This window comes from Juglans regia, chromosome 12, assembly GCF_001411555.2.
Source record: "Juglans regia cultivar Chandler chromosome 12, Walnut 2.0, whole genome shotgun sequence".
NCBI classification, from domain to species: domain Eukaryota; kingdom Viridiplantae; phylum Streptophyta; class Magnoliopsida; order Fagales; family Juglandaceae; genus Juglans; species Juglans regia.
In genome coordinates, this window is record NC_049912.1 from 23860871 (window position 1) to 23882310 (window position 21440).

At 35.5% G+C, this 21440-nt stretch overlaps 2 protein-coding genes across 3 annotated transcripts; both read right to left on the minus strand.

Annotated features, from left to right (window-relative positions):
• Window positions 1–3892: 3892 nt before the first annotated feature.
• Window positions 3893–11163, minus strand: LOC108981446 (putative E3 ubiquitin-protein ligase XBAT35). Its single transcript, XM_018952626.1, has 10 exons — window positions 10922–11163; window positions 10701–10815; window positions 9882–9962; window positions 9676–9764; window positions 9469–9560; window positions 9140–9221; window positions 6792–6894; window positions 6641–6691; window positions 6376–6461; window positions 3893–4725 (listed from the first exon to the last, which is right to left on the minus strand). The coding sequence occupies exons 1-10, from the start codon at window positions 11021–11023 to the stop codon at window positions 4051–4053; spliced, it is 1476 nt and encodes a 491-aa protein (XP_018808171.1). The 5' UTR covers window positions 11024–11163; the 3' UTR covers window positions 3893–4050.
• Window positions 11164–11941: 778 nt separating this feature from the next.
• LOC108981462 (PH, RCC1 and FYVE domains-containing protein 1-like) lies at window positions 11942–21126 on the minus strand. 2 transcript variants are annotated; one of them, XM_018952656.2, is made up of 9 exons: window positions 20700–21126; window positions 19320–19406; window positions 18819–18908; window positions 18593–18679; window positions 18398–18502; window positions 14557–16599; window positions 14279–14425; window positions 12910–13373; window positions 11942–12497 (listed from the first exon to the last, which is right to left on the minus strand). In XM_018952656.2, exons 1-9 carry the CDS (start codon window positions 20745–20747, stop codon window positions 12287–12289), a joined length of 3282 nt encoding a protein of 1093 aa, XP_018808201.1. In that variant the 5' UTR covers window positions 20748–21126; the 3' UTR covers window positions 11942–12286. The 2 variants fall into 2 exon arrangements, with proteins under 2 accessions (XP_018808201.1, XP_018808192.1); XM_018952647.2 differs by having other exon boundaries at window positions 14557–16626.
• Between the last annotated feature and the right edge of the window lie 314 nt (window positions 21127–21440).

Sequence of the window (21440 nt, forward strand, 5' to 3'; positions counted from 1 at the left end):
ATGATCGTGTGCCCGACATTATATATTGATTATTATTTAGAGTAATTTTATATATAATTATGAAGTGCATAAATGCTGCTTAATCGCTTTGATTTAAAAAAGAGTGAGTCCACTATTAAAAATTAATTTCTTTTTATGTGGATCTCATGTTTTATTTATTTTTTTAAAGCGATTACGGTTGCAAATATCTTTTCTCTATTATTTTATGTTGCATGCATAGCCTACTTTTGTTTATTGTTTAATAATTTCATGGTAAATAATATACAACTCCCTTCGCAAATTATCTTCGTTTTTCACTTACATCCATAAATTCTAAATTGGTATATATATCCGATGCTATTTTAACTTTTTGGCGTAGTTTATTATATATCTTCCTAGCTCACCCAAAACAGTCAATAATTCGGACGAAAAAATGATGTAAAATGACATTATAAACAATCATGACGCACGTTAACGGAGGGGCTCAAAATTAAACTAGTACCATAAAGTCAAAATTAAAATTTATAAATATGAGTGAGAAATAAATGAGCTTAATTCCTAAGAAGAAAATGCCATATAAACTTATTTTTACAACTAGTTCTTCAAAGATTACTGCAAATCAAAAAAGAAAATGATCATAGACATACAATTATTTATACAAATATATTTTAAATTAAGAGCATTTTTATATATTAACTTATAAAAGTAATATCTCTTTATATAAATATATTCGTTTCAAAACATGTTAGTAAAAAGAATTTATATTACTGTAATTGCTCTTTAAAATATTTGTTGGTATCCGGATCCCTTCATCGATCTGTACTTTAATTTTAGATAATTTGACATTATCCATAAATAAAAAAGATAGTAATTCCATGCCAAACAAAAATAAGCTTAAGAGCACTCTCATTGGCTTGATTAAAATCTAATTTTAATCAAATTTAGCTAACAAGACACTTAAAATACCCTATATTGAATTAGGCATGTCTATATAAATTTAGACATTAACTACAGTAACTGATCAAATATGTGAGTGTACAGTAACTTAGCCAATGCAAACACTATAATATTCATTTCTCACTCCTCTCACCAAATATATAGGTGTTTTTTATAATTAAGAAATTTGGTTCGATTTATTATTATTAAATATAAAATGTGATAAAAATAAATAAATTATTTAATATTAATTTAATATTTAATAAATGTGATAAATATTAATATTAATTTAATTAGAATATAATTATTATTAACATTTAGGAAATGTTTGGATTCGAAGATGACTTGAGATGACTTGAGATGGATTGTGAATAGTAATGAGATGAGTTGTGAATAGTAGTGAGATTTGTGAGTTAAAGTTGCTGAATAGTAATGAATAGTAGTGAGATGAGTTAAGATGAGTTGAGATGAGCTGAGATGACTTACGAATCCAAACAAGCCCTTAATTGATAGTACTACAAAATGTGTTAAAAATAAATTAAATTAAAAAATATTAAATTAATAATATTTTTTTATTATATAGAGAGAGTAAATGAATAATTTAATTTGAGAATTAAATTTGAATGAAATAGATAAATACAAACTCATTTGATATTAATTAAAATTTAAATTTGCATTTCACCAATATTGAAAATGCTCTAACACCAAAATTATCTGAAGAAAGCAATATTATCCATCAAGTCTTTCGTAATGAACAAAAAAAAAAAAAAAAAGTGAAAGTACAGTATCTGTTGGGGATATGTAGTCTTAAAAGAAAAGCAGAGTTTCAATTGGTTGACCTCTCAGATCAGACCAGTTTGATATGTCGACAGCTCAAACATTCTAAAATTATGACTAAGATATCCTCCTGCTTTTTGTGGTTGACAACGAAAAAGAGTATCTACATTTACAGCTGATCCTCCCTAGCTATAAGGCTAGGTTTCTGTGAAGTAACAGCAGTTCTGCAGCAATGGAGTTCCATGGCCACCCCACCCCACCCCACCCCTACTGCATTCTTTAGACACTTTAATCATACTTGTTGCCGATAACTTAAGTTTATTCTCTTTCAGAACTTAATTATTGATCTAACTTTTCGGTCAATAATGGATCACACTTCTCTGTTGAGTAACTTAACCAAATCCGCCATAGACACTCGCTGATAGATATAGTACGAGGATGCCTACCTGCCATTCTAAAGAGCTAGCTAGCTATACCACTTGATGATGACGATGATGGTGAAAGATCTCATAGAAAGTGAAAAAAGTTGTGGCTTTAAGATTTTAGGGTACCCTAAGACCCACCGACATGACCATGAATTTTGTTTCCCATGCTCTGCATCACTTCCTGTAAAGCCTTAAAGAGGAAGCAGCTAAGGTTTGCTATGAGTCAAATCAATGTTCTTTTTTTTTTTCAGCTTTCTTTCTTTCTCTTGTCTGTTTCTGTTTGTAAATATATATTTTCTTTTATTTGTTGGGTGTTTTTTTTTTTTTTTGAAGTGCGTGGGAATAAATCCAACATCATCTCGATCTGTTCAAATCCGAAACAGTAACCATCCATCTTTCGAATCAGTCTGTCATGGTTTGTCTTGTTGTGGCCCTCAGCTACCATCTAGATAAGGCTATGTTGGAAGGAATTTTTGTACAGAGTCATCATGTAGTGTACTACTCATTAATGTAGTTAACATTGAAGGCAATAAAGGCCAATCGGGTGCGTGAATCAGACTCTAATGTTTGCTCTATATCGCCACAAGATTAGAAATAATTTTAGTTCTCACGAGGGGCTGCACTTTGCAGAGAGTTTAAAAACGTTTGGTGGGTTAAGGTTTGACAGGGAATCGAAGCTCAACATCCATTAGAGCCTTGGATATAGCTTCAATGGAGGAATTCCTAATTAAAAGGGGAACTTGGTGTTACCGTTTGTTTAAATTTACAAGAATATTGAGTCATTATGTTTTAGTTAAAAGTTCTAACAACAACTCGTAAAGTGGGCGTGGCCCTGGAGAAAGCAACTCGGGGACCCTCCTGAGGACATAGACCCCGTCGTGGTCGTGCTTCTGGTCGATGTCATTGTCGTTGTTGTTATCATACTGTTAAATGCGCGCACGGCGCAGCAACCGGCTCTAAAAATTGAAACTGCACAGTGACATAAGTAGTTTTGGCTACAGTTTTTGAACAGAAATCTCAATCTTACTGGTTTCAATCTCAATATTCTCAAACTCACTGCTACACAAGAATCTTGCACAGAAACTATTCTCTTTAGTAAACCTAGCTTCTTGCGTTTATGTAACCCAATCATGCTCTGAACTCAACTCATCGGCTTCAATACCAACAGTAAATTGGCTATTCATTTACCAAGCATTAAAGTTGAGTAAATCGTGGGCAGCCTTGCTCTTGCATGCGTTTTCCCTCAAGAGTCATAACATCGAGATATACAGTACGTATTACTTCTGACAACTGTCACTTATTGTAATCTCTTTTCTCATCTGCATAATTGAACAGTTGAAAAAAATTACTTTTCATTTATTGGGTTTAGAAATAGAATACCACCCCCAAAAGTCTCTCACTATATTACTACCACCTCATTGCCACAAACCATATATATTACTTTTAATTGGTTTAGGTGAGATTTAGATAGTGAATTGAGATGAAATGAATTGAAATAAAAATTAGAAGTTGAATAAAATATTATTAGAATATTATTTATTATTATTATTATTGATTTGAAATTTAAAAAAATTGAATTGTTTATTATATAGGTGAGAATCTGAAAAAATTATAATAATTAGATAAGATGAGTTGAGTCCTTATTATATCCAAATCAGTTAAACTTCAAAGCTTGCCCTCAGTTAAAAAAATTACAGAAGATCAAAGTTCATGTAGCTTACCGAAACTGCAGAAAAGGCAAGTGATGTTTCAGAGACCAGTGCAAGGCAATAATATATCTAAAAAACCCTCGGGTGGGGTCCCCAATTATTTAGGAAATAAGGAACTTTTCTTTCATACAGTATAGAAACACATGAACAAAATTATTTAAGGTGTGTCCAAACTCAAAGCCCACACGGACCATTTAGAGCTTCTCCACATTCTGGTTCAATAGTCAAACAACATAGAGCTTTATAACCTGGTCAATCAAGGCACGACAAACAGGGCAACCCCACTTCTTGGCTTTGATCTCGTTCAAACAAGACATGCATCCAACCATGTGGCCACAGGGAATGCATGCCCCCTCAATTGGAGCATCCAAACATATCACACATGATGATGAACCTCCATCATCATTCTTTTCACCTACTCTAGTAGGTACATTCTTAATATTTGGGGATGACATTTCAACAGAAGTGGAATCAATTGATGGGTAACGAGTATTGCCATCACCCATAATCTCATCAGCATTTGGTGGAGTTGATGGGATCGAACCTGGGGTGCGAATTGTTTGAGTTGCAGTAATGCCGTCGTGGTTCTGGGTTTGCTGACTTGAATTGCCTTCAGGGCTAGTAGTTTCATGCACTGGCCACTCAGAACTAGTTAGATTTGGAGCAGGTGCTTTTGCTACATGCAAGCCACTAAGATTTGTGTTCACAAAGTTATTCCAATGAATGGATGAGCTTGCTTCTGAGCTTTGGTTGGCATCAAGAAGCGATGGTCTCTCCTGCATAGCTGACTGAATTGAGGCATTGACAGCCATTACCATTTCCAAATCTTCAGCGGCTGGTGGTGCAGTGGCCTGAACAACTGGGGTCTGATTATTATGCAAAACTGCAGGATGCATTGCCTGAAATGTTCCAAACATTTATTCATTAAAAGGGAAAAAATCCCAAGCGTTCAAGTATCCTTATAGCTATCTATCAAACACGAGTCTCCATACAGTTACCAAGGCAAATTTCACATATCTTGAGCAGAAATATGCTGAGTAATATGTTGAAGTTCTCATCCAGGTGAAAATTATTAAATTAGTCAGCTATTGCCCTTTATACTGATTCAGAAATTAAAAATCTGTCACTAGAGGGAACAAAAAAGTTAAAAACAGTGTAGTACTTTGAGAGGATCGTTAGCAAGCTAGGATATGTATATCAGCAACCAATCTGCTGGTACAGCTGCCACATGACCATATTTCTAAATCTTAATTCAGTTAATAAATATATGTGCAAAGGTGTGAACACACACACACATGTAAACACCAAATGTTACACCATTTTAGCCAAATTATGTGTGGAGGAATAAACAACTAAACAAGTCCAGCCAAGCTGAACTTTGAGCTGTCTGACCGTGTAATGATTATCAGTTATTTATAACCTGCATGGGCCAGAGAGCCAAATAATTGAAGCAGTGGGAACATGTCAACTCAGTAACTTCTATCGATAAGAAATTTCCAAAGAAAATTATACTAGGAAATTGGTGAGGCTTCATGGGCACGGAATCATGAAAGGCCAATTAAAAAGAAGTAAGCCATTTTTAAGCTGAAATTGAATTCAAACCAGGGAAAGCATTAACTTAAGGCAGATGATAAAGAAGAATGTCCTATTATCCATTGAAAGGCCTCACTTAAAAAAAAGAGAAAAATGAAAGATCAATGTCCTTTATATCTTATGCGAGGGAAACAAAATAATAGCAAGGGAGCATTTGGTTGTTTTTTTTTTTTTTTCTCCATAGACTTAATCTGCAAATCCAAACCTGCGTTTGGGTGTGTATCGGCATATCTTTTTTTTTTTTGGGCACCAGGTATCCAGAAACAGCGTCCCGGCTAATCCCGGGGTGCACAGACCCCTTGGCAAGGAGTTAGCGTATCTTATCTTCACTGTAAAATGTTCACAATTAAAGGTATAATTGCCCCTGGACATTGCAGTTTTCCTTATCAGCTATGCCGCCACCGCAGTGCATGATTTTTACAGGCCAAGAAGGCACTTTAAGTATAATATGCCAAATCATTGCCGCTGAACCCAATAGTGAAGCTAGCACAAAGGACACTTAGGTTAAGTCTATTTTATATTGGGTCATGTTAGTCATGTCACATGCCATATAGGCCACAATACTAACTGTATGTAATAATTGTCACGCAGAACATCACACAAAGTAATATATAGTGTATGGCCTCATTAAGGAATATTTCCATCACTTACCACAACATCCAGCACCTTACACCTGCTTATGGTTATAATATTTCAGGTTATTTCTAGGATTATTATCTAGGGAAACTTACCAAGAGGAAAAGCATAAATCTTTTAGACTTTGGAAAGGTGCTTCCACATTTACGCTAATTTAAGCAAATTACTTGGAAGAAATTTGCTTTTGATGAAAGCAGGAGGTAAATATTTTCTTTTCCAACAAAATTGTCTCATAATCGTATAAGTGTCATGCATGAGTTCTGCTTTTGCTCTGCACATCAAATGGAGAAATAACACCATAAGAAAAGTGTGCAAGGTACCTGTGAAATTCCTTTGCATGCATCACAAAACCACTGAAGTTGCTGCTTGTCACTTTCACTCACAGGTGCAAGCTTAATGCGTGTTTCTGAAAATGAAGCATGCTAATTGAACTGCTAGCTTCTACTACACTTTAAACAGAGGATACATAATCTCTTATGCTGTTGCTTCTAGAATTCTCTTACTGGTAATATTCTTAGAGCAACTAATTATTAAGCTTTGTGGTTTCAGGATAGGTTCAAATAATTTAACAATCATTATACTTACGCTTATTTGTTTGAAATCTCCGCCTCCGCCTGCGCCTCCTGCCTCTTGAGACTATGCATGAACATGAAATTAAAGTAAGATCTAAACAGTAGGGAATGTGTGACATCAAATCAAAGATCCCTGAAGCAAAATTTCATCAATGAGAAATTACTGGTAGCTGTATCATGTATTATCACTGAAGGATCAGACTGGTGAAGATTGTGTTCTTCCAAATAGGCTTTCCATAATGCAATAATTGTAAATGGTCGTGCATCCTGCTCACTCATTAGAAACACCATATAAGACGACCATAAAAATCCAGAGATCCATTAGTAAACAAAAGAGGCAAAACACGATAATGTGAGACACAGAAAATTTGCAACTATCAGTGCAAACAGGTATTAGGCCTATCACTTCAGAATAGTAAAAGTTAAATCATTAAATCCAGAAATTTTACAATAAAACCATGAAGGCTAATATATTAGAAATTTTACAATAAAACCGTGAAGGCTATTATATTAGCAAGATTCAAATTAGGTATACTTAAATTGATTGATGGTACACAATAAAAAGTGAAAAATAAGGAGCAGGAGCAATAGTGCTTCATAAATTTCTGGGAACTTGCCCATCATTATAAGGGCATCTTGGATGGGTTTGATCATCGGCACCGGTGTTGGCACCCCTTACCAGTAAAGGGAACTGACAAGTGGCAATCTATTACCTATATAAAATGCTGAAGCAATGCCTTCACAACAGAATGAGCTATGTCATCAACCATTTTTCATAAATTTTATTAATTATTCCTTTTTTTTTTATCAGAAACCTTTCTGTTTCCCAACTTTTCCCCTCTTCTTGCCGGAAAAAGCCTTTCCTCTCATGCGATAAACTCTTCGGTTTCTAAGCCTTTCTTATTAAAAATAAAACCTGTCCTCTACTCTTCAGATAATTGAAAGAAAACCCTTCAGTTTCTGGCTTGTGCATCACACGGGTTTACGACTAGTTGATATAATGCCAGACTAACTACAACATGGATAGATACGGAAGTGGCAGAACAAAGGCAGAATTGTGGACCAGAGTTGGATGTATATGAGATCCAGGAGGAAAAGCCACAGTGTGGGAGTAACATAAGAGTGAGATACCTTGCGGTTAGGAAAGAAATACCCATAAAATGGGGACATTTTGCAATTTATCAGTTTGAAGTCAAAGACCAGGAGGTAAGAGCACATTGGAGAGAAATGTTAGCACTAGAGATCATCTTACAAGAATAATTGAACAGCTTCATTTTTCCACAATTCTAATTCCAGGAAATGGGAGAGCAAAAAAGAACCCAAATAATTTAATAATGTTTATATTTTAGAACCATTATATTGAGCTTGAAAATTAAGTTTCATTCCTAAACAAAGCCGGAACTGAAAAGAAACTTTTGATTTGTGATAAGGAAATAGAAGACTAAACGTGAAAAATTCAGATGCATGAATCCTGAACACACCTAACGGGGTAAATAGGTATTTTAATAAATGTAGGGCACAATTTGCAACCCAACAAATCAAAATATTTAAACAAGGAACACAAAAATTTTGTTCACGAATTGAAAACTTTTGAAGAACTCTTCAAAAGGAAAACCACTCTAGATATTCAGCCACCACCTATAAATCCACTATAAAAGTAATGACTACAATAAACTTTAGATAATCGCAAAGCCTTTGCTGACTCTAAACCTGACTAGCAATTCTCACAAGTGACCTAGTTGATTTCTGCATCAGGGGCAGCTCCAGAGGTATTTTCTATGACAAACAAACTTGTTAGACCTGGTAGAACTTCAACAACAGCACCAATGAGCTCACCGACTCTCAAAGAAAACAATGATTAAAGATCAATAGGGTGACGGTTTGTGTATAGGGAGAGAACTATTTGGCTTTACTGCTCAATTCCCATAGTGTTTTTTTTCATAAAAAAAAAAATACGGGGTTTTGGAAATAATTCCCAAGACCTTAGAAAATCATGCATCATTAACCATTCAGGGGTAGGGCTCAAATTAGAGTCAAACTGGGAATTGGAAACCTTGTTTAAATCAAACTCGGGCATGCACGTGACATCTCACGGGCATTATAGCGAGTTAGTTCACTTGACCGAGACATCTGACATTTTTTAGCGAGCAAGTTTGCTGGATCGCTACACTTGTCTAGTGAGAAGAAAAATGTAATTTTTGCTTGACCGAACATCTCACGAGTCTAGTGAACTCATTTTGACTTGAACTTTTGTTTCCAATTTTGAACCAAACTCTTTTCAAAGCAATTACAACTAAATTGGACTAATCGTTTTCATTAGAATGTGCCAATGCTATAATTTAACATTAACAAGATGAACTTACAAAAGACAAAGATGAAGCGTTAAAAGTTTTGAAGCATTGAGTCGATCTAGAGCTTAAGAAATTAATTACAACAATTCCTATAACAAAGCCTAAACCAATCATATATGAATAAAATTCCTTGGCAGAATGATTAATAAAATTTATTATACCTGCAAACTAAGATATATGGAAAGCTCCGACTTGAAAGGCTTTGTAGGATTGCGTGAACCACAGGGTAGAACAACAGCCCAACTGAAAGAAATACAATAATAACAGGAATATAGGCGTTAAGAGTTGGTGAGAACAATTTCCTATAGATTACTCGAAAAAAAAGAGGTAGAGGAAAAATTGCATCAATCCAAGCCTAGCCATCTAATGATACTACTAAGTATTAAGACGACTTGTTGCAATAGTAAACAGGGTCAGGAAAGGGGGACATTCGAGATAAATGGGTAAAGAAAAACAAGAAAAAACAACCAAAATTTTCCATGAAACCCACACTTTTCGGGAGAGCAATTGAGGTGGCAATACTTCAAGAAAACCTGGCCCATAAAGCTCCCGCAGCCAACCAGAGAATAAGCAAATATGGCCCTAAGATCAACAGAAAAGTACATGCTTAGAGATTAGAAGAAGGAAAGGAAAATTCTTGCCAACACTGAATTTCATATAATACTAGAATGAAATTACAGCACAATTTTAAGTTGACCTCAATGGTGCGGACTACATTACTGTGCCCCTTGGCTCTAGCAACATCAAGAGGAGTTTGATAATCATCATTCATTAACAGCGCATTTGCTGAAATTTTTAGAGAAATGATCTTTTACTGTAGCGTATCGAATATGGAAGGAAACATCATATTTCTCAGTCTAAAGTAATAGTAGATAGTAGATACAATTTCACAGTATAACTCACCCCCATGCAAAAGTAATAACTTCACAGTATTTTCAAGGCCTCTTTCAGCTGCATGATGTAAAGGAGTCCCAGCATGACGACCTACAGCACATTAAGAAATGACGGATGAAGTGAACTCATAATGAATCTGGTGCATTTGCGCGCGCAACCACACACATGCATACATCTATATGTATATAAATATCTATAATTAAGAAAAGCAAGCACGGGTTATTAAGCACTAAAGATGTCTTTTTTTCTCCCACATAAATTAAGGTTAAAAGTAAGAAAACTAGAACTTTTCAACCAAATTGTCTTGCATGGTAGCAACAACAGTAAAATAACAAAAAAGGAACATATGAGATAAACAAACTAGGCATAGTTTGTATATAAAGTAGGAAATGACGGATGAAGTGAACTCATAATGAATCTGGTGCATTTGCGTGCGCACCCACACACATGCATACATCTATAGTATATAAATATCTATAATTAAGAAAAGCAAGCACGGGTTATTAAGCACTAAAGATGTCTTTTTTTCTCCCCACATAAATTAAGGTTAAAAGTAGGAAAACTAGCACTTTTCAACCAATTTGTCTTGCATGGTAGCAAAAACAGTAAAATAACAAAAAAGGAACATATGAGATAAACAAACTAGGCATAGTTCTCTCATACGGTTAGAACCCAAAATACCATTTCTGTCAAGCTTCATTAAGCATCGCTTTCTTCGTTTATCAAATGTAGCAAACATAAATAAAACCAAAAGAATAAAATAAAATTCCATTATTTCAACGAAGAAGGCGCGTATGCATCACAAAAAGAGAAAAAAAATAAAGATACCGGGCCGATACGCATTGACATTGGCACCGAGCTCTATCAAAGTTTTTGCAACATGATGAAGCTCCGGATTCAAACATGCGGCAATCAAAGGGGTTTTTCCATTCCAGTCAATCCACTGAACCGAAGACCACAACAATCAGTACCGGTTACAGATATTTTCCAAAATTACCACCAATAACGATGAAAACTATGATCGAATTGTTTTGTTTCCGAGGCAGTACCTCGAGGCCTGCACCTTCTCTGTAAAGGGCTTTGATGCTCTCAGCGTTGCCATAACTGACTTGCTGGTAGAGTAGCTCATCCTTGGATTGCTTTTGTCCCATTGTTCAAACAACAGCGTGAAATCCCCACGGTTTATGAAGGAAAATTAAATAGATTTTCAAGGAAAGTAAACGGATCCTGAAGTACAGATCAGAGATCGGTACCAGGATTTCTACAGAGCAAAATGTTTTTTTTTCCAATTCAAACGTTTTTTAAATTTCTTAAATATTTATTTTAAAAAAAACTCATTAAAAAAACTTCTTTAAAATAATAATAATAATAATAATAATCGGTTGGGAATGTAAGTGAAATAATGGGTTTTGGACACGTCAGAGATCGGTGGGTAGTTAGCTGGTGTTATTGAGTGGTTCGTTTCATGGGGCCCATGCCCAATTGCCCACCGATACAATTAGTTGAGGTTCTATCTCTAGTCTCGACTCTGTCTGGCCTTTCACTTCTCTAATTAATTAATTAATTAATTAATGCATGTCTTTTCAATATTGGTGGTGTCACCTACTTTTTAATATTTCATAATTATTTCATTGCTTATAATTTAGGTATTATTTTTGAATTTTGTTATATTTCAGATATTATTCACTTCCTCATTCCACGCTTGACAATTTTTTTTTTTTTTTTTTTTTTTTTTTATAGAATATGAGATATTTTTCATATGATATAGGATTTAGAATAGTGATTATTCTAGATAGTTTTTTTTTTTTTAAAAAAAAAATTAACAATAAAGAAATAAAACAAATGTGGAAAATACCTCCTGCATTCAAGAGGTCAGTGATGCAATTAAACGATACTGGCATTACAATAAGAAAATAGTCTTTGGAATCCAGAAACACCAGATTCAAATGTGGAAGATAGCTGCATCTACCCAGCAAATAATGTAGTGTGCCCACAACTCTTTTGGTAATGAGAACTAAATTGATTTGGTAAAAGTGATCATCTGGTACAATGATTATAAAACATAGCCATAAAATATCTTCCAACACCTCAGGGGATTTGCTGTTCAATGATGCACACAATACACATACTTCAGTCTTGGATAAAACAACACGAACAGGATTTACAATGGCATTGTGAAAATCCTAGGAAGTTCATCTACTGTACAACCTTAATGGTAAACACTGGTTATCAAAATTAGTATGTTGGGGGATAAATTAAAGAATAAAATGAATGAAAGAATTACAGTTAAGCTATACCATTCTTCTCAAATAAAGTCTTCCTAATTTGTTCTGAGCATGGATATGTTTAAACCCTGTGGATACTTAATGCTGCTAATCCAAGGCAGTTCACCACATATATGGCAGGAGCTGAAACTAAGTTTCGGAAGATTCTGATGCCTCATTATTTTCATCACCAGGTGCGGAAGTGCTGGAAGTGCTGGATGATCCTTCATCAGCAGGTGCTTGAGTGCTGGATGAACCCATCAAAGCAGGGCTTGCTGTTGGTGGACTGTATCTCCTAAGTACTCTATCTTTGTTTTTACTCCACCATTCCTCCGCCTGGTGTTCGTCAAATCTTCTTTTACTGCAAAAAGGTTTGAAGTCATTAATATGCATCGCATTAACTTCAGCAATTTGCCCTTTAGTTTTTTCAAATGGCGGAAACACAGGCTCAGACAATATGAGCAATACCTTGCCGAACGGAGCTATGTCTGGATTGATCATATATCCAACAGTACCAACACTTCTATGCTCAAAACAAAAGCCCAATACATGACAACCATGTCCACGTGACAGGAAAAAAAAATGTTCAATATAATTTGTAGTTTTGGATGTCTAGCTTACACGGCAGAGGGTCCAGATGCAAATAATGAAACATTGAGAACCACACATGCATAAATATATACAAGCACGAATGTAGGCATATGGGCAAACACTTGCACACTCTATGAAAAGTAAATTATTATCATTATTTTTTTTCGATGAAGTATTTATACCTGAATCTCACTCGGTGGAAAATCTTTGAACCATTTTGACGTAGAATGACAGTAACATAGACACCGGGTTCAAATTGTTCAATAACTTCTTTTTCTCCATTCCTCATTGTTGAAAGTTCAGATCTTGAGCCAGTGTTTGAGCTTTGGTGAGATAGAGCACCGATTGCATTAGAAGTCGATGATCTGTTATTCTCCTGGAGAGTATTTCTCCCACCCGCAGACAAGTCCATAACTCTTGCAATATCGCTGTCTTGCATCCTTTTTTCTTGTATTTTAGAAGACTCATTGACTGAGGATGTTTTATGAGATGCATATTGTTGGTCAGACTCTAAGCTTATGGGCAGGGAGGAAGATATATCAGATGTTGCAGTTGTGGTTAGAAAAGCTTCAACTTGAGAATGAATTGCTTTAAATGTTTCATCGTCAGAAACATATGGAGGCACCTTCTCTATCACTTCGTTTAGCTGAAATCATGAAGTGCAGCATGAGCAGAATGATTTAGTAATAAGTAAATCAATATGAGATGGAAAATGCAATTATCATCTCATCCATAGTTTTCTGTCACCAACAATGATTCATGCCAGTCAGATTTTACAAATGAACCATGAACAATAACCTGGCCAATTTGCTTACTGTATGCAATACCTGTATTTGATAGATTTTAGATATATAATATACATTTGGGCCAGAGCATTTGATAGTGTTGAACTGCTAGTTTAGACTATATTACTATTGTTTGATTTCTGGAATTTCATGTTGCAAGATTGTATAAATATCAATCGGTATGTGTTGCGAACACTTCCATTTTTAACGTCTCTGTTCCATAGAGGGAGGGAGCTAATAAGAACACCAATTGTGTATATTATTAAGATATTAAGACTACAAAGTTTGGCTCTGATTGTATTGAATAATTGTGTGCATCTATAACTTTTCCTTCCTCTCCTGTTTTTTTTTTTCCTTTTTCCCTTTCCTTTATATACTCCCTGCCTTGTGCTTCACCCCTTTTGGTGCCCTTCATTAATTTTTACTCATTTGTAGCTTGTTAGCAAAACAGATAAGCTAAAAAGAAAATCTTTGAAGATTTTTTATTAAATATATTTATCAACAAAGAAAAGGATTTCCATATTCACATGTGTCAGAGAACATTGAACCTTTTTAATGATTTTTTCAATAGTAGAATTTTCCAGCTGTTGTTAACTACGAAGTGGAAAAGGCAGACAAATCCATGTTTTACTAAATTTTCCAATAATATGCAAACTTCCCATCAAATAGGAAATCATGCTCATAACTTCTTTTTTTATTACAACTGGGCCACCCTGGAACATACCCATCAATCTGAATGAGAAATGGTATTCAGCAATTAAAATACCTGTTCTGCAATAGACTTGACAATTTCTCTTGCTACCCTACACTTGGAAGCTTCCTCTTTAGCTAATGATGCAGCTTGTTTAGCATTTCTGTGTAAATTCTTAAGTTCCACGTCTTGTGTGTCACACTTTTGCTTCAAATATTTAACCTGAAGTGAAGGAGATTATGAGACAGAATTGTGAAACTATATATGAGGGACAACCTCACAATTTATACCAATAAAGTAATAGAAGGATGCAAAGAAGAATGTTATAATTGCAAAAGGAACATAATTTGTACTTGGTTTTGCAACTTTGACACTTCTTGATTCAGGAATTCGTTTGTCTTCTTGAGACCATCAATAAGACTCCTAGAAAATGTCGGGGTGGGAGAACGTGGAGGGCTCGGTTTCCTCAAGTATGGTGAAGCAGGTCTTGAGTTAATAGTGGGATTAGATGATGATGGCATTACAGGCTTTAGAGCATTTTGAAGAGCACCAATTGAATTTGGAAATGCAATATCTTTCAGTTGTAAGAGTGATGGAGCTTGAGAAGCCCGGCCTATAGAAGGAGAATCAGATCTACTCCCAGGCTTTTCTGACTTGATCTCAAGATATTTGACAGGTTCTGAAGTGGGAGATAGCAAAATCCTTGAAGACCTCACCTCTCCCCTATCTAATTTTTCCCTGGAATCTGCAGAACGGTGAGGGGTTGTAATTTTTCTACTCACATTAGATGTGTTACCAGTCTCAGCAGTTTTAAGTTTTGCATAGCAAGCATCGCATACACGATGGGGTTTGCCAGGAGTTGGAGCCAATGCTGCTCTCAATGCTTTTCTGGAACTACAAGCATGGCAATGCACCAGTCCACAATTATAGCAGTTGTGCCTCTTTCTAGTAAAACCAAATGCCTGCCGACAACCAGAACAAACTGATTGGTCTGCTCCAGATACCCATTTATGGATGCATATACTTGAAGTAAAATTTGAGCCACAGTATATATTCTTTACATGCCTATCTTTTAAGGCTTCTACTAATGTTGGATATTTGCGGTCTTCCTTGTCCCCATGTCCCAATCTTCCATTGGCACCTTTACCCCAAGTGTATACTTCACTTCTAGATGTCAGGACAGCAACGTGATATGCCCCACAAGCTATTTCTTCAACAAATTCACCAACTAGTTTATCTTGTACCAAGCAAGGTACCTTTCCATCAGAGCATGGATTGCCTAGCTGACCATATACAGTGGCACCCATTGTAAACACGTGGCCTGATGTAGTGAGGGCAACCGTCAGTGTGTGTCCACATGCAAGCTGGTGGAAGTTATAGTCAATAAGTGAAGAGACACAGGTGGGGACAAGATAAGCTTCCTTGCTTCCATGGCCCAAACGATGTTTGTCACCATCACCCCAGGTGAACAACTTTTTAGATGAAACATTTGAACCAGACTGGCCCACGACCTCTACAATGGCTGCAGTATGCCAGACTCCACATGCAACCTTAGTAGTCTTTAGTCCACTCAATGATTGGACCTCCTTTGGATATGAAACACTCTTGCGATCTCCATGTCCCAAAACACCATATGTACCATCACCAAATGTGAACAATTTTCCATTGGAAGTTGCCAATGCTGAATGCCATGTGCCACATGCAACAGATAAAACCTGAAGTCCTTCTAACGGGCCAGTAACCCTTTTAGGTATCCAATGGCTAACATCTGTGCCATGACCAAGAAGTCCGGCATTATGGGTACCATCACCCCAAGTAAATAAATCACCAGATGTAGATACAGCACATGTATGATACTCTCCGCATGCAACATAATCTACATTAGTAACTGCTAGGAACTCAACAAGACGAGGGTGACTAAAGTCTTTATCAATCCCATGACCAAGCCTTCCTCCAGATTCCTCCCCCCAAGTAAAAACCTCACCCTGCCTTGTTACGAGGGCAACATGTCGCACACCACAAGCAATCTGGTGAACATCAAGAACAACATTAGACTCCAAGGACTTAGGAGTCAGCACATCAGTTTTTGAAGGAATTGGGCTCACAGAGCCATCAGGTAAAACCCCATCGCACAATACCTCTCCCCATACATAAATATCACCCAACAATTCTATGTCATCTGGTCCAGATCCTCCACTAGAACAGCTAGGAGTGCTGGAAACACTAAAGCGGACACCATCTCCAGAACTTGTTCTTAGTTGCATATTTGGATGTACTGAAACCACATCTGAGCTTGGTGAATTCAACGGAGATTCAAAAGAATTCCACTCAAGAGATGCCCTGCTTCGAGCAATATTTGAAGTGAAGTCTAGTGTTGCAGCAGAAGGACGACCATCCTGAATAAAGTCACCATTTTTATTGAGCTAAAATAGAAACAAAAATACTAAATTAGATGTTCTGACAAAATGTCTATACGAAACAAATGTTCAAAATAGTTGAGCCAAAAATGTGTTGTATACATTCCTCACATTCATATCAAGATTGTTGCATAAAATGCATTTATTATGCAAAATAAATCACCAAACAAAATTAATATGTCAATCAGTATATAATATTAGATGTTTTTTCTTTAATACCTTATTTCAGTGGGCTTCGGCTATTATCTTTAATGGAACTAGTGAACATGATTTTCTTGTTTCTTTTTCCAGTTCTTGACTTGTAATTAGGTTCAGTATTTGTATACTTCTTGTGTACTTGGCTTTGCCTTGTTACTTGTCTCAATAAAAATTTTCTTATTCATAAAAAAAAAAAGTATATAATATCAGTTAAGTTGGCCTCAAGTACTAGTTAAAGACAATTTCAAAATTTATTTAATTTATTTTTCTTATGTAAAATTGCATTGACCTCCGTTGAGGTTTCATGACACTATACTGCATTTCTTACTTATTTCAAATTAAAAACCAAAACTCCAATGAATAGGTAAACATTATACATCAATCATCCTCGAACCATTAAAAATCAAGCCTTTCAACTCGTTTTCATGGTTTACACATAAAAAAGTAACGAGGAAGACTTTCAACAGTAGTATTTGTTGCTTAAGTGAATTTCTATTTACTTTTATATCATCAATAGATTCAGTTAGTTTATTTAATGGTTGTAATTTCACAAAACCTCAAGAAAGGTCAATGCAATGTTCCTTTTTTGGAGGGTTGGGGGGAGGAGGAATCATAGATCTAGAGTATACAATCTAGGATTTGGTTTCGAGTGTCATCGACTTGCCTCACAAAATTCAGTTTCTTGTCTACCAGAACATTGAAGTCAAGTAACAAAACATACTAATTCTTGAAGATTACCAACTAGATTGCTTGATGCAGGGTGCATGTCCATCAGGAGCATAAAAGGGTTAGAGGACAAAAATGGCTTGAAAGTGGAAGAAAATCGCACAGTCAACATAAGACTTTGCTCAACCTTAGCCTGATGTTCGGTTGAACGAGAACCAACCAGATAGCTCACTTGAGACCTCACTTGAGTCTCGATTGAGCGAACATGGCTGCATTAATTTTATTCTGATAGAGTTGTAATTTCAGTTAAAGTTTTAATGAGTATTTCAGATATTTAGGACTTTCTTTTTTTTTTGATAGGTACATGATTTTATTAATAAGAATAGGTATAGCCCAAGTACATAAGGGGTATACAAGAGGTAACACCTAGTTAGGAGAAATATAATTAGGACTTCTATGGACAAGATAATTTCTATTAAGATTTTGACATTATATAGATTAGCCTTAATCTAGGGTTTGACTAGGACCAATTTTAGAGTTCTATTTTATTTTGAAGTCTTCAATTGTGAGCCTATAAAAAGGTAAGCCTAGGGTCATTTCAAAGGTTGTTGATTATTATTGTTATTATTGTTGTTGTTGTTATTTGATATTTATGATTATACTCTAGAGAGTTTTTCCCTATGCATCTTAGAATGAGTGCTTTAAGAAACATTAATACTCCAGTTATGCTCTTCTTTGACAAACTCATAAAGAAACACATCACTATTAAGTGCAAGGCATGAATATTTCCATATTAATAGATTGCAAAAGTAGAAACATTACGTCCACAAGGTAAAGAAAATCATACAGAGTGCATATTGAAGGAAAAAAAAATTACTGCTCATATATGGAACTCTGTTGAATGGGAACTCACATCTGGAATATCACTTCTAGTCCGTCTACAATGCTGTTGTCCAGCAGAAATTAATGCCTTAAGGCCTGCAAACCATACCTCTGCCTCAGCTTTGTCTTTGCAAATCTATAAATATGAAAAGTCAGGGATCTGCATTAAAACTTTTCATCAAACTGAAATAAAACACATCAAAATAAATAATTGATTGTTACTAACCAGATCCAGTGATCGTTCACCGTTATTATATAGAAGTGAAAATGACAAGTAATCCTTCTCAGGGCGCAAATATCGTCTAAAAACAGCCTGTAAAAAGTTGCACATAGAAGTTAGTTCATCCCAGCTTTGGGAAACAAAGTTCTCCACGAATTATTTCTAAAGAAATGATTTGGTGAATTATGACTGTATATGATCACTTAATGTGAAGTATAACTCTTTAACTCACAGTTCTCTGTCCAGGAATAATCCGTGAAACGGAAGATAATGTCAGACTCCTTTCTTCTCCATGTGAGTACCAGATAAGTGTTGCTTCATCCTGTTAATACAACTAAATTTGAAGTCATTCATACACAGTACACTGGAGAGATACATCATGACTATCCATAGTACTGGTGAAATGAAGCTGATGCACAGAGAACATATGCACGCGTCTCAGTATAACTATCCAAGAAACCCACTGTTGTTCTGCATATATACAGCATCTGACAAACAGAATACTTTACATAGACTTGCAGTTAGCATAAATTATATTTAAGTCATCGCCAAGCAAACATCTTGCTCCAATACATAATATACCCTCAGCCCCCCTTTAAAAGGGTCATCTATCCGATAACAATCTTATCATTTTTGCTTTTATTTTTCATCTGAAAGTAGCTTATACATGCATGGGATATCATGTCCAGAATGAAGAATTTTAAAAACATCCACAACCATTGAAAATACTCACCGTCGAAATTCGGAATGGACAGAACTTAGGCTTCCCTTTCCGGCTGTACTTTATTAACTGAGTGCCTTTTTTCAAAGCAACGAGCGCCTTCAAAAGAGGTGAAAGAAATTAAAATACAAAAATAGTTAAAAGACTGAGACATCCAATGCTTTATTAAAAGTGTGACTTCCAGAAATCACTTGTTTTAACAGCTCTAGATCAGTGAAACAGTAAGCTGTAAGCCAAATTAGCAGTGGGACATCAAATACACACAAAATATTCTGAAGGGATACAGTCATTGATCACATACGTAGGCCTCTATTAATAATTTCTTTGTCTTGGTAAGTAAAAGAAATAAAAACATCAGTACAATAATTATTTCATAAGTATTTTTATTGTTGACCTTTGCTAATCCATTACAGAAGTAGGAGATGTTGTCATTTCCAAATGGTAGTTCTCCCAAATTATTTTTCCATTGCATTTATGTGTGGGCTGTTAACCTTTTTGGTCTAATTATAAATCCAAGAAGGTTTTCGTATTTCCATTTTTCATCTCTGGTTCCATAGTCACAGCTATAATTACTTTATCCCCCATTAATTGTAATTCTTAGCAGCATCATAGTCAATGTTGCATTACAATTAGGAAAGTAAAATTCCACTGTACATATCTTTGGCCTACATATACAATCCTTATATCTTGGTTCCTGTCCTTCCTTTAACCATAAAATATTCACCGTAGATGAGTTAAATTCAGAGAAATTCTATACGTTCTAATGGCTTTTAAGAAAAAATGCATCTGCATACTCTATGCAGACTTAAAATTTGAGTAATCTTCTCAACTTAAGCATGAAGATCTAAGAGGTATTTGTGACAATATATTCCAAAATTCAATCCTTGCTGGAAAAATTTACTTTGCAGCCAGGGTTTCATTCAACCTGCCTTGCCTTGATTGCCTGAGGAAACAAACTGTCCAATATTTTCATATCCTCTTACCTTTTGCGTTTTCGTTTTCAATATCCTTTTGTTTTGGCTTGTGAGTATTAAACAAGTATCATCTAGAAATTTGATCCTGGGTGTGTCGTGCTATTCATTTAAAATCCCTTTGACCACATATATATACAAGCCCAACATACACCGTCAAAATCTTCCGTTATGAGCATAATTTGATGCTAATAAAAACATTCGATCGAGAGTACTATTTTCCGAATCACTAATTGACATCCCTACAACAAAAACACCTAAAAACTAAAACAACAAGTTATGAAATTCATTAATGTTTCACAACACCTTTGTTACTTGATACAATAAATTAGGGAAGAGAACCACTCCCTCAAATTTCTCTAAACCAAACAGAAGACTTGAGAAAAAGATACAAATGATAAGGGAGCGAAGGAAAACTGACTTGCTCAATGTCTCGCTCATATTTCCCATGGCTAGCAGGATCTGCCATTCCATCTGAAAAGACCGTTAGGAAGGCGACGAGGACGAAGCTCAAGCGATAACTGCATCAGGCGATAATGCGGCGGCCACTTGCGTGCCCCAGTCTTCATAGATGCATATGCTTTCTTCTCCTGCTTTGGCCTCTCATCAAAATTACCCACACCCTCAAAATCAGATTGCCAAATGAGGAACAAATGGAAAAAAGAAACCACCAGTAGAGGTTCAAATCTCAAAGATCACTGACTGATTCAAAAGGAGTATCTTGTCGATCCGTCAAAAAATGGATGACCAATGCATGATTTTATCAGGAGATAGGTGTATGATCTCCGAGAGATTGAGCGGTTTGGGTCATGCAAAAGGAACATGAACCCAATGCAATCGGGGGAGAGAGGGAGGGAGGGAGAGAAAGAACAGGCGAAATGAGAGGGAAGTAAGCGGTCAGATTGATTGATGAAGCCATGATGGCGGTTTGCAGCTCAAAAGAAACTGGGCCGAGGCATTGGCGCGCTTCTTTATCTGCTGCCACGTCACAAACTCATCAAATTTCCTCTTTCTTAAAATAAATCATGTTGAATGTGAAAAAAAGTTTTCGCCCCAAAATTCTTACGTTATTTCATTTTATTTATTTTTCAAATATCATTTAAATATAAATATTTTTAAATTAATTATTATAACTTTCTTAACTTTCAAACAAAAAATAAAA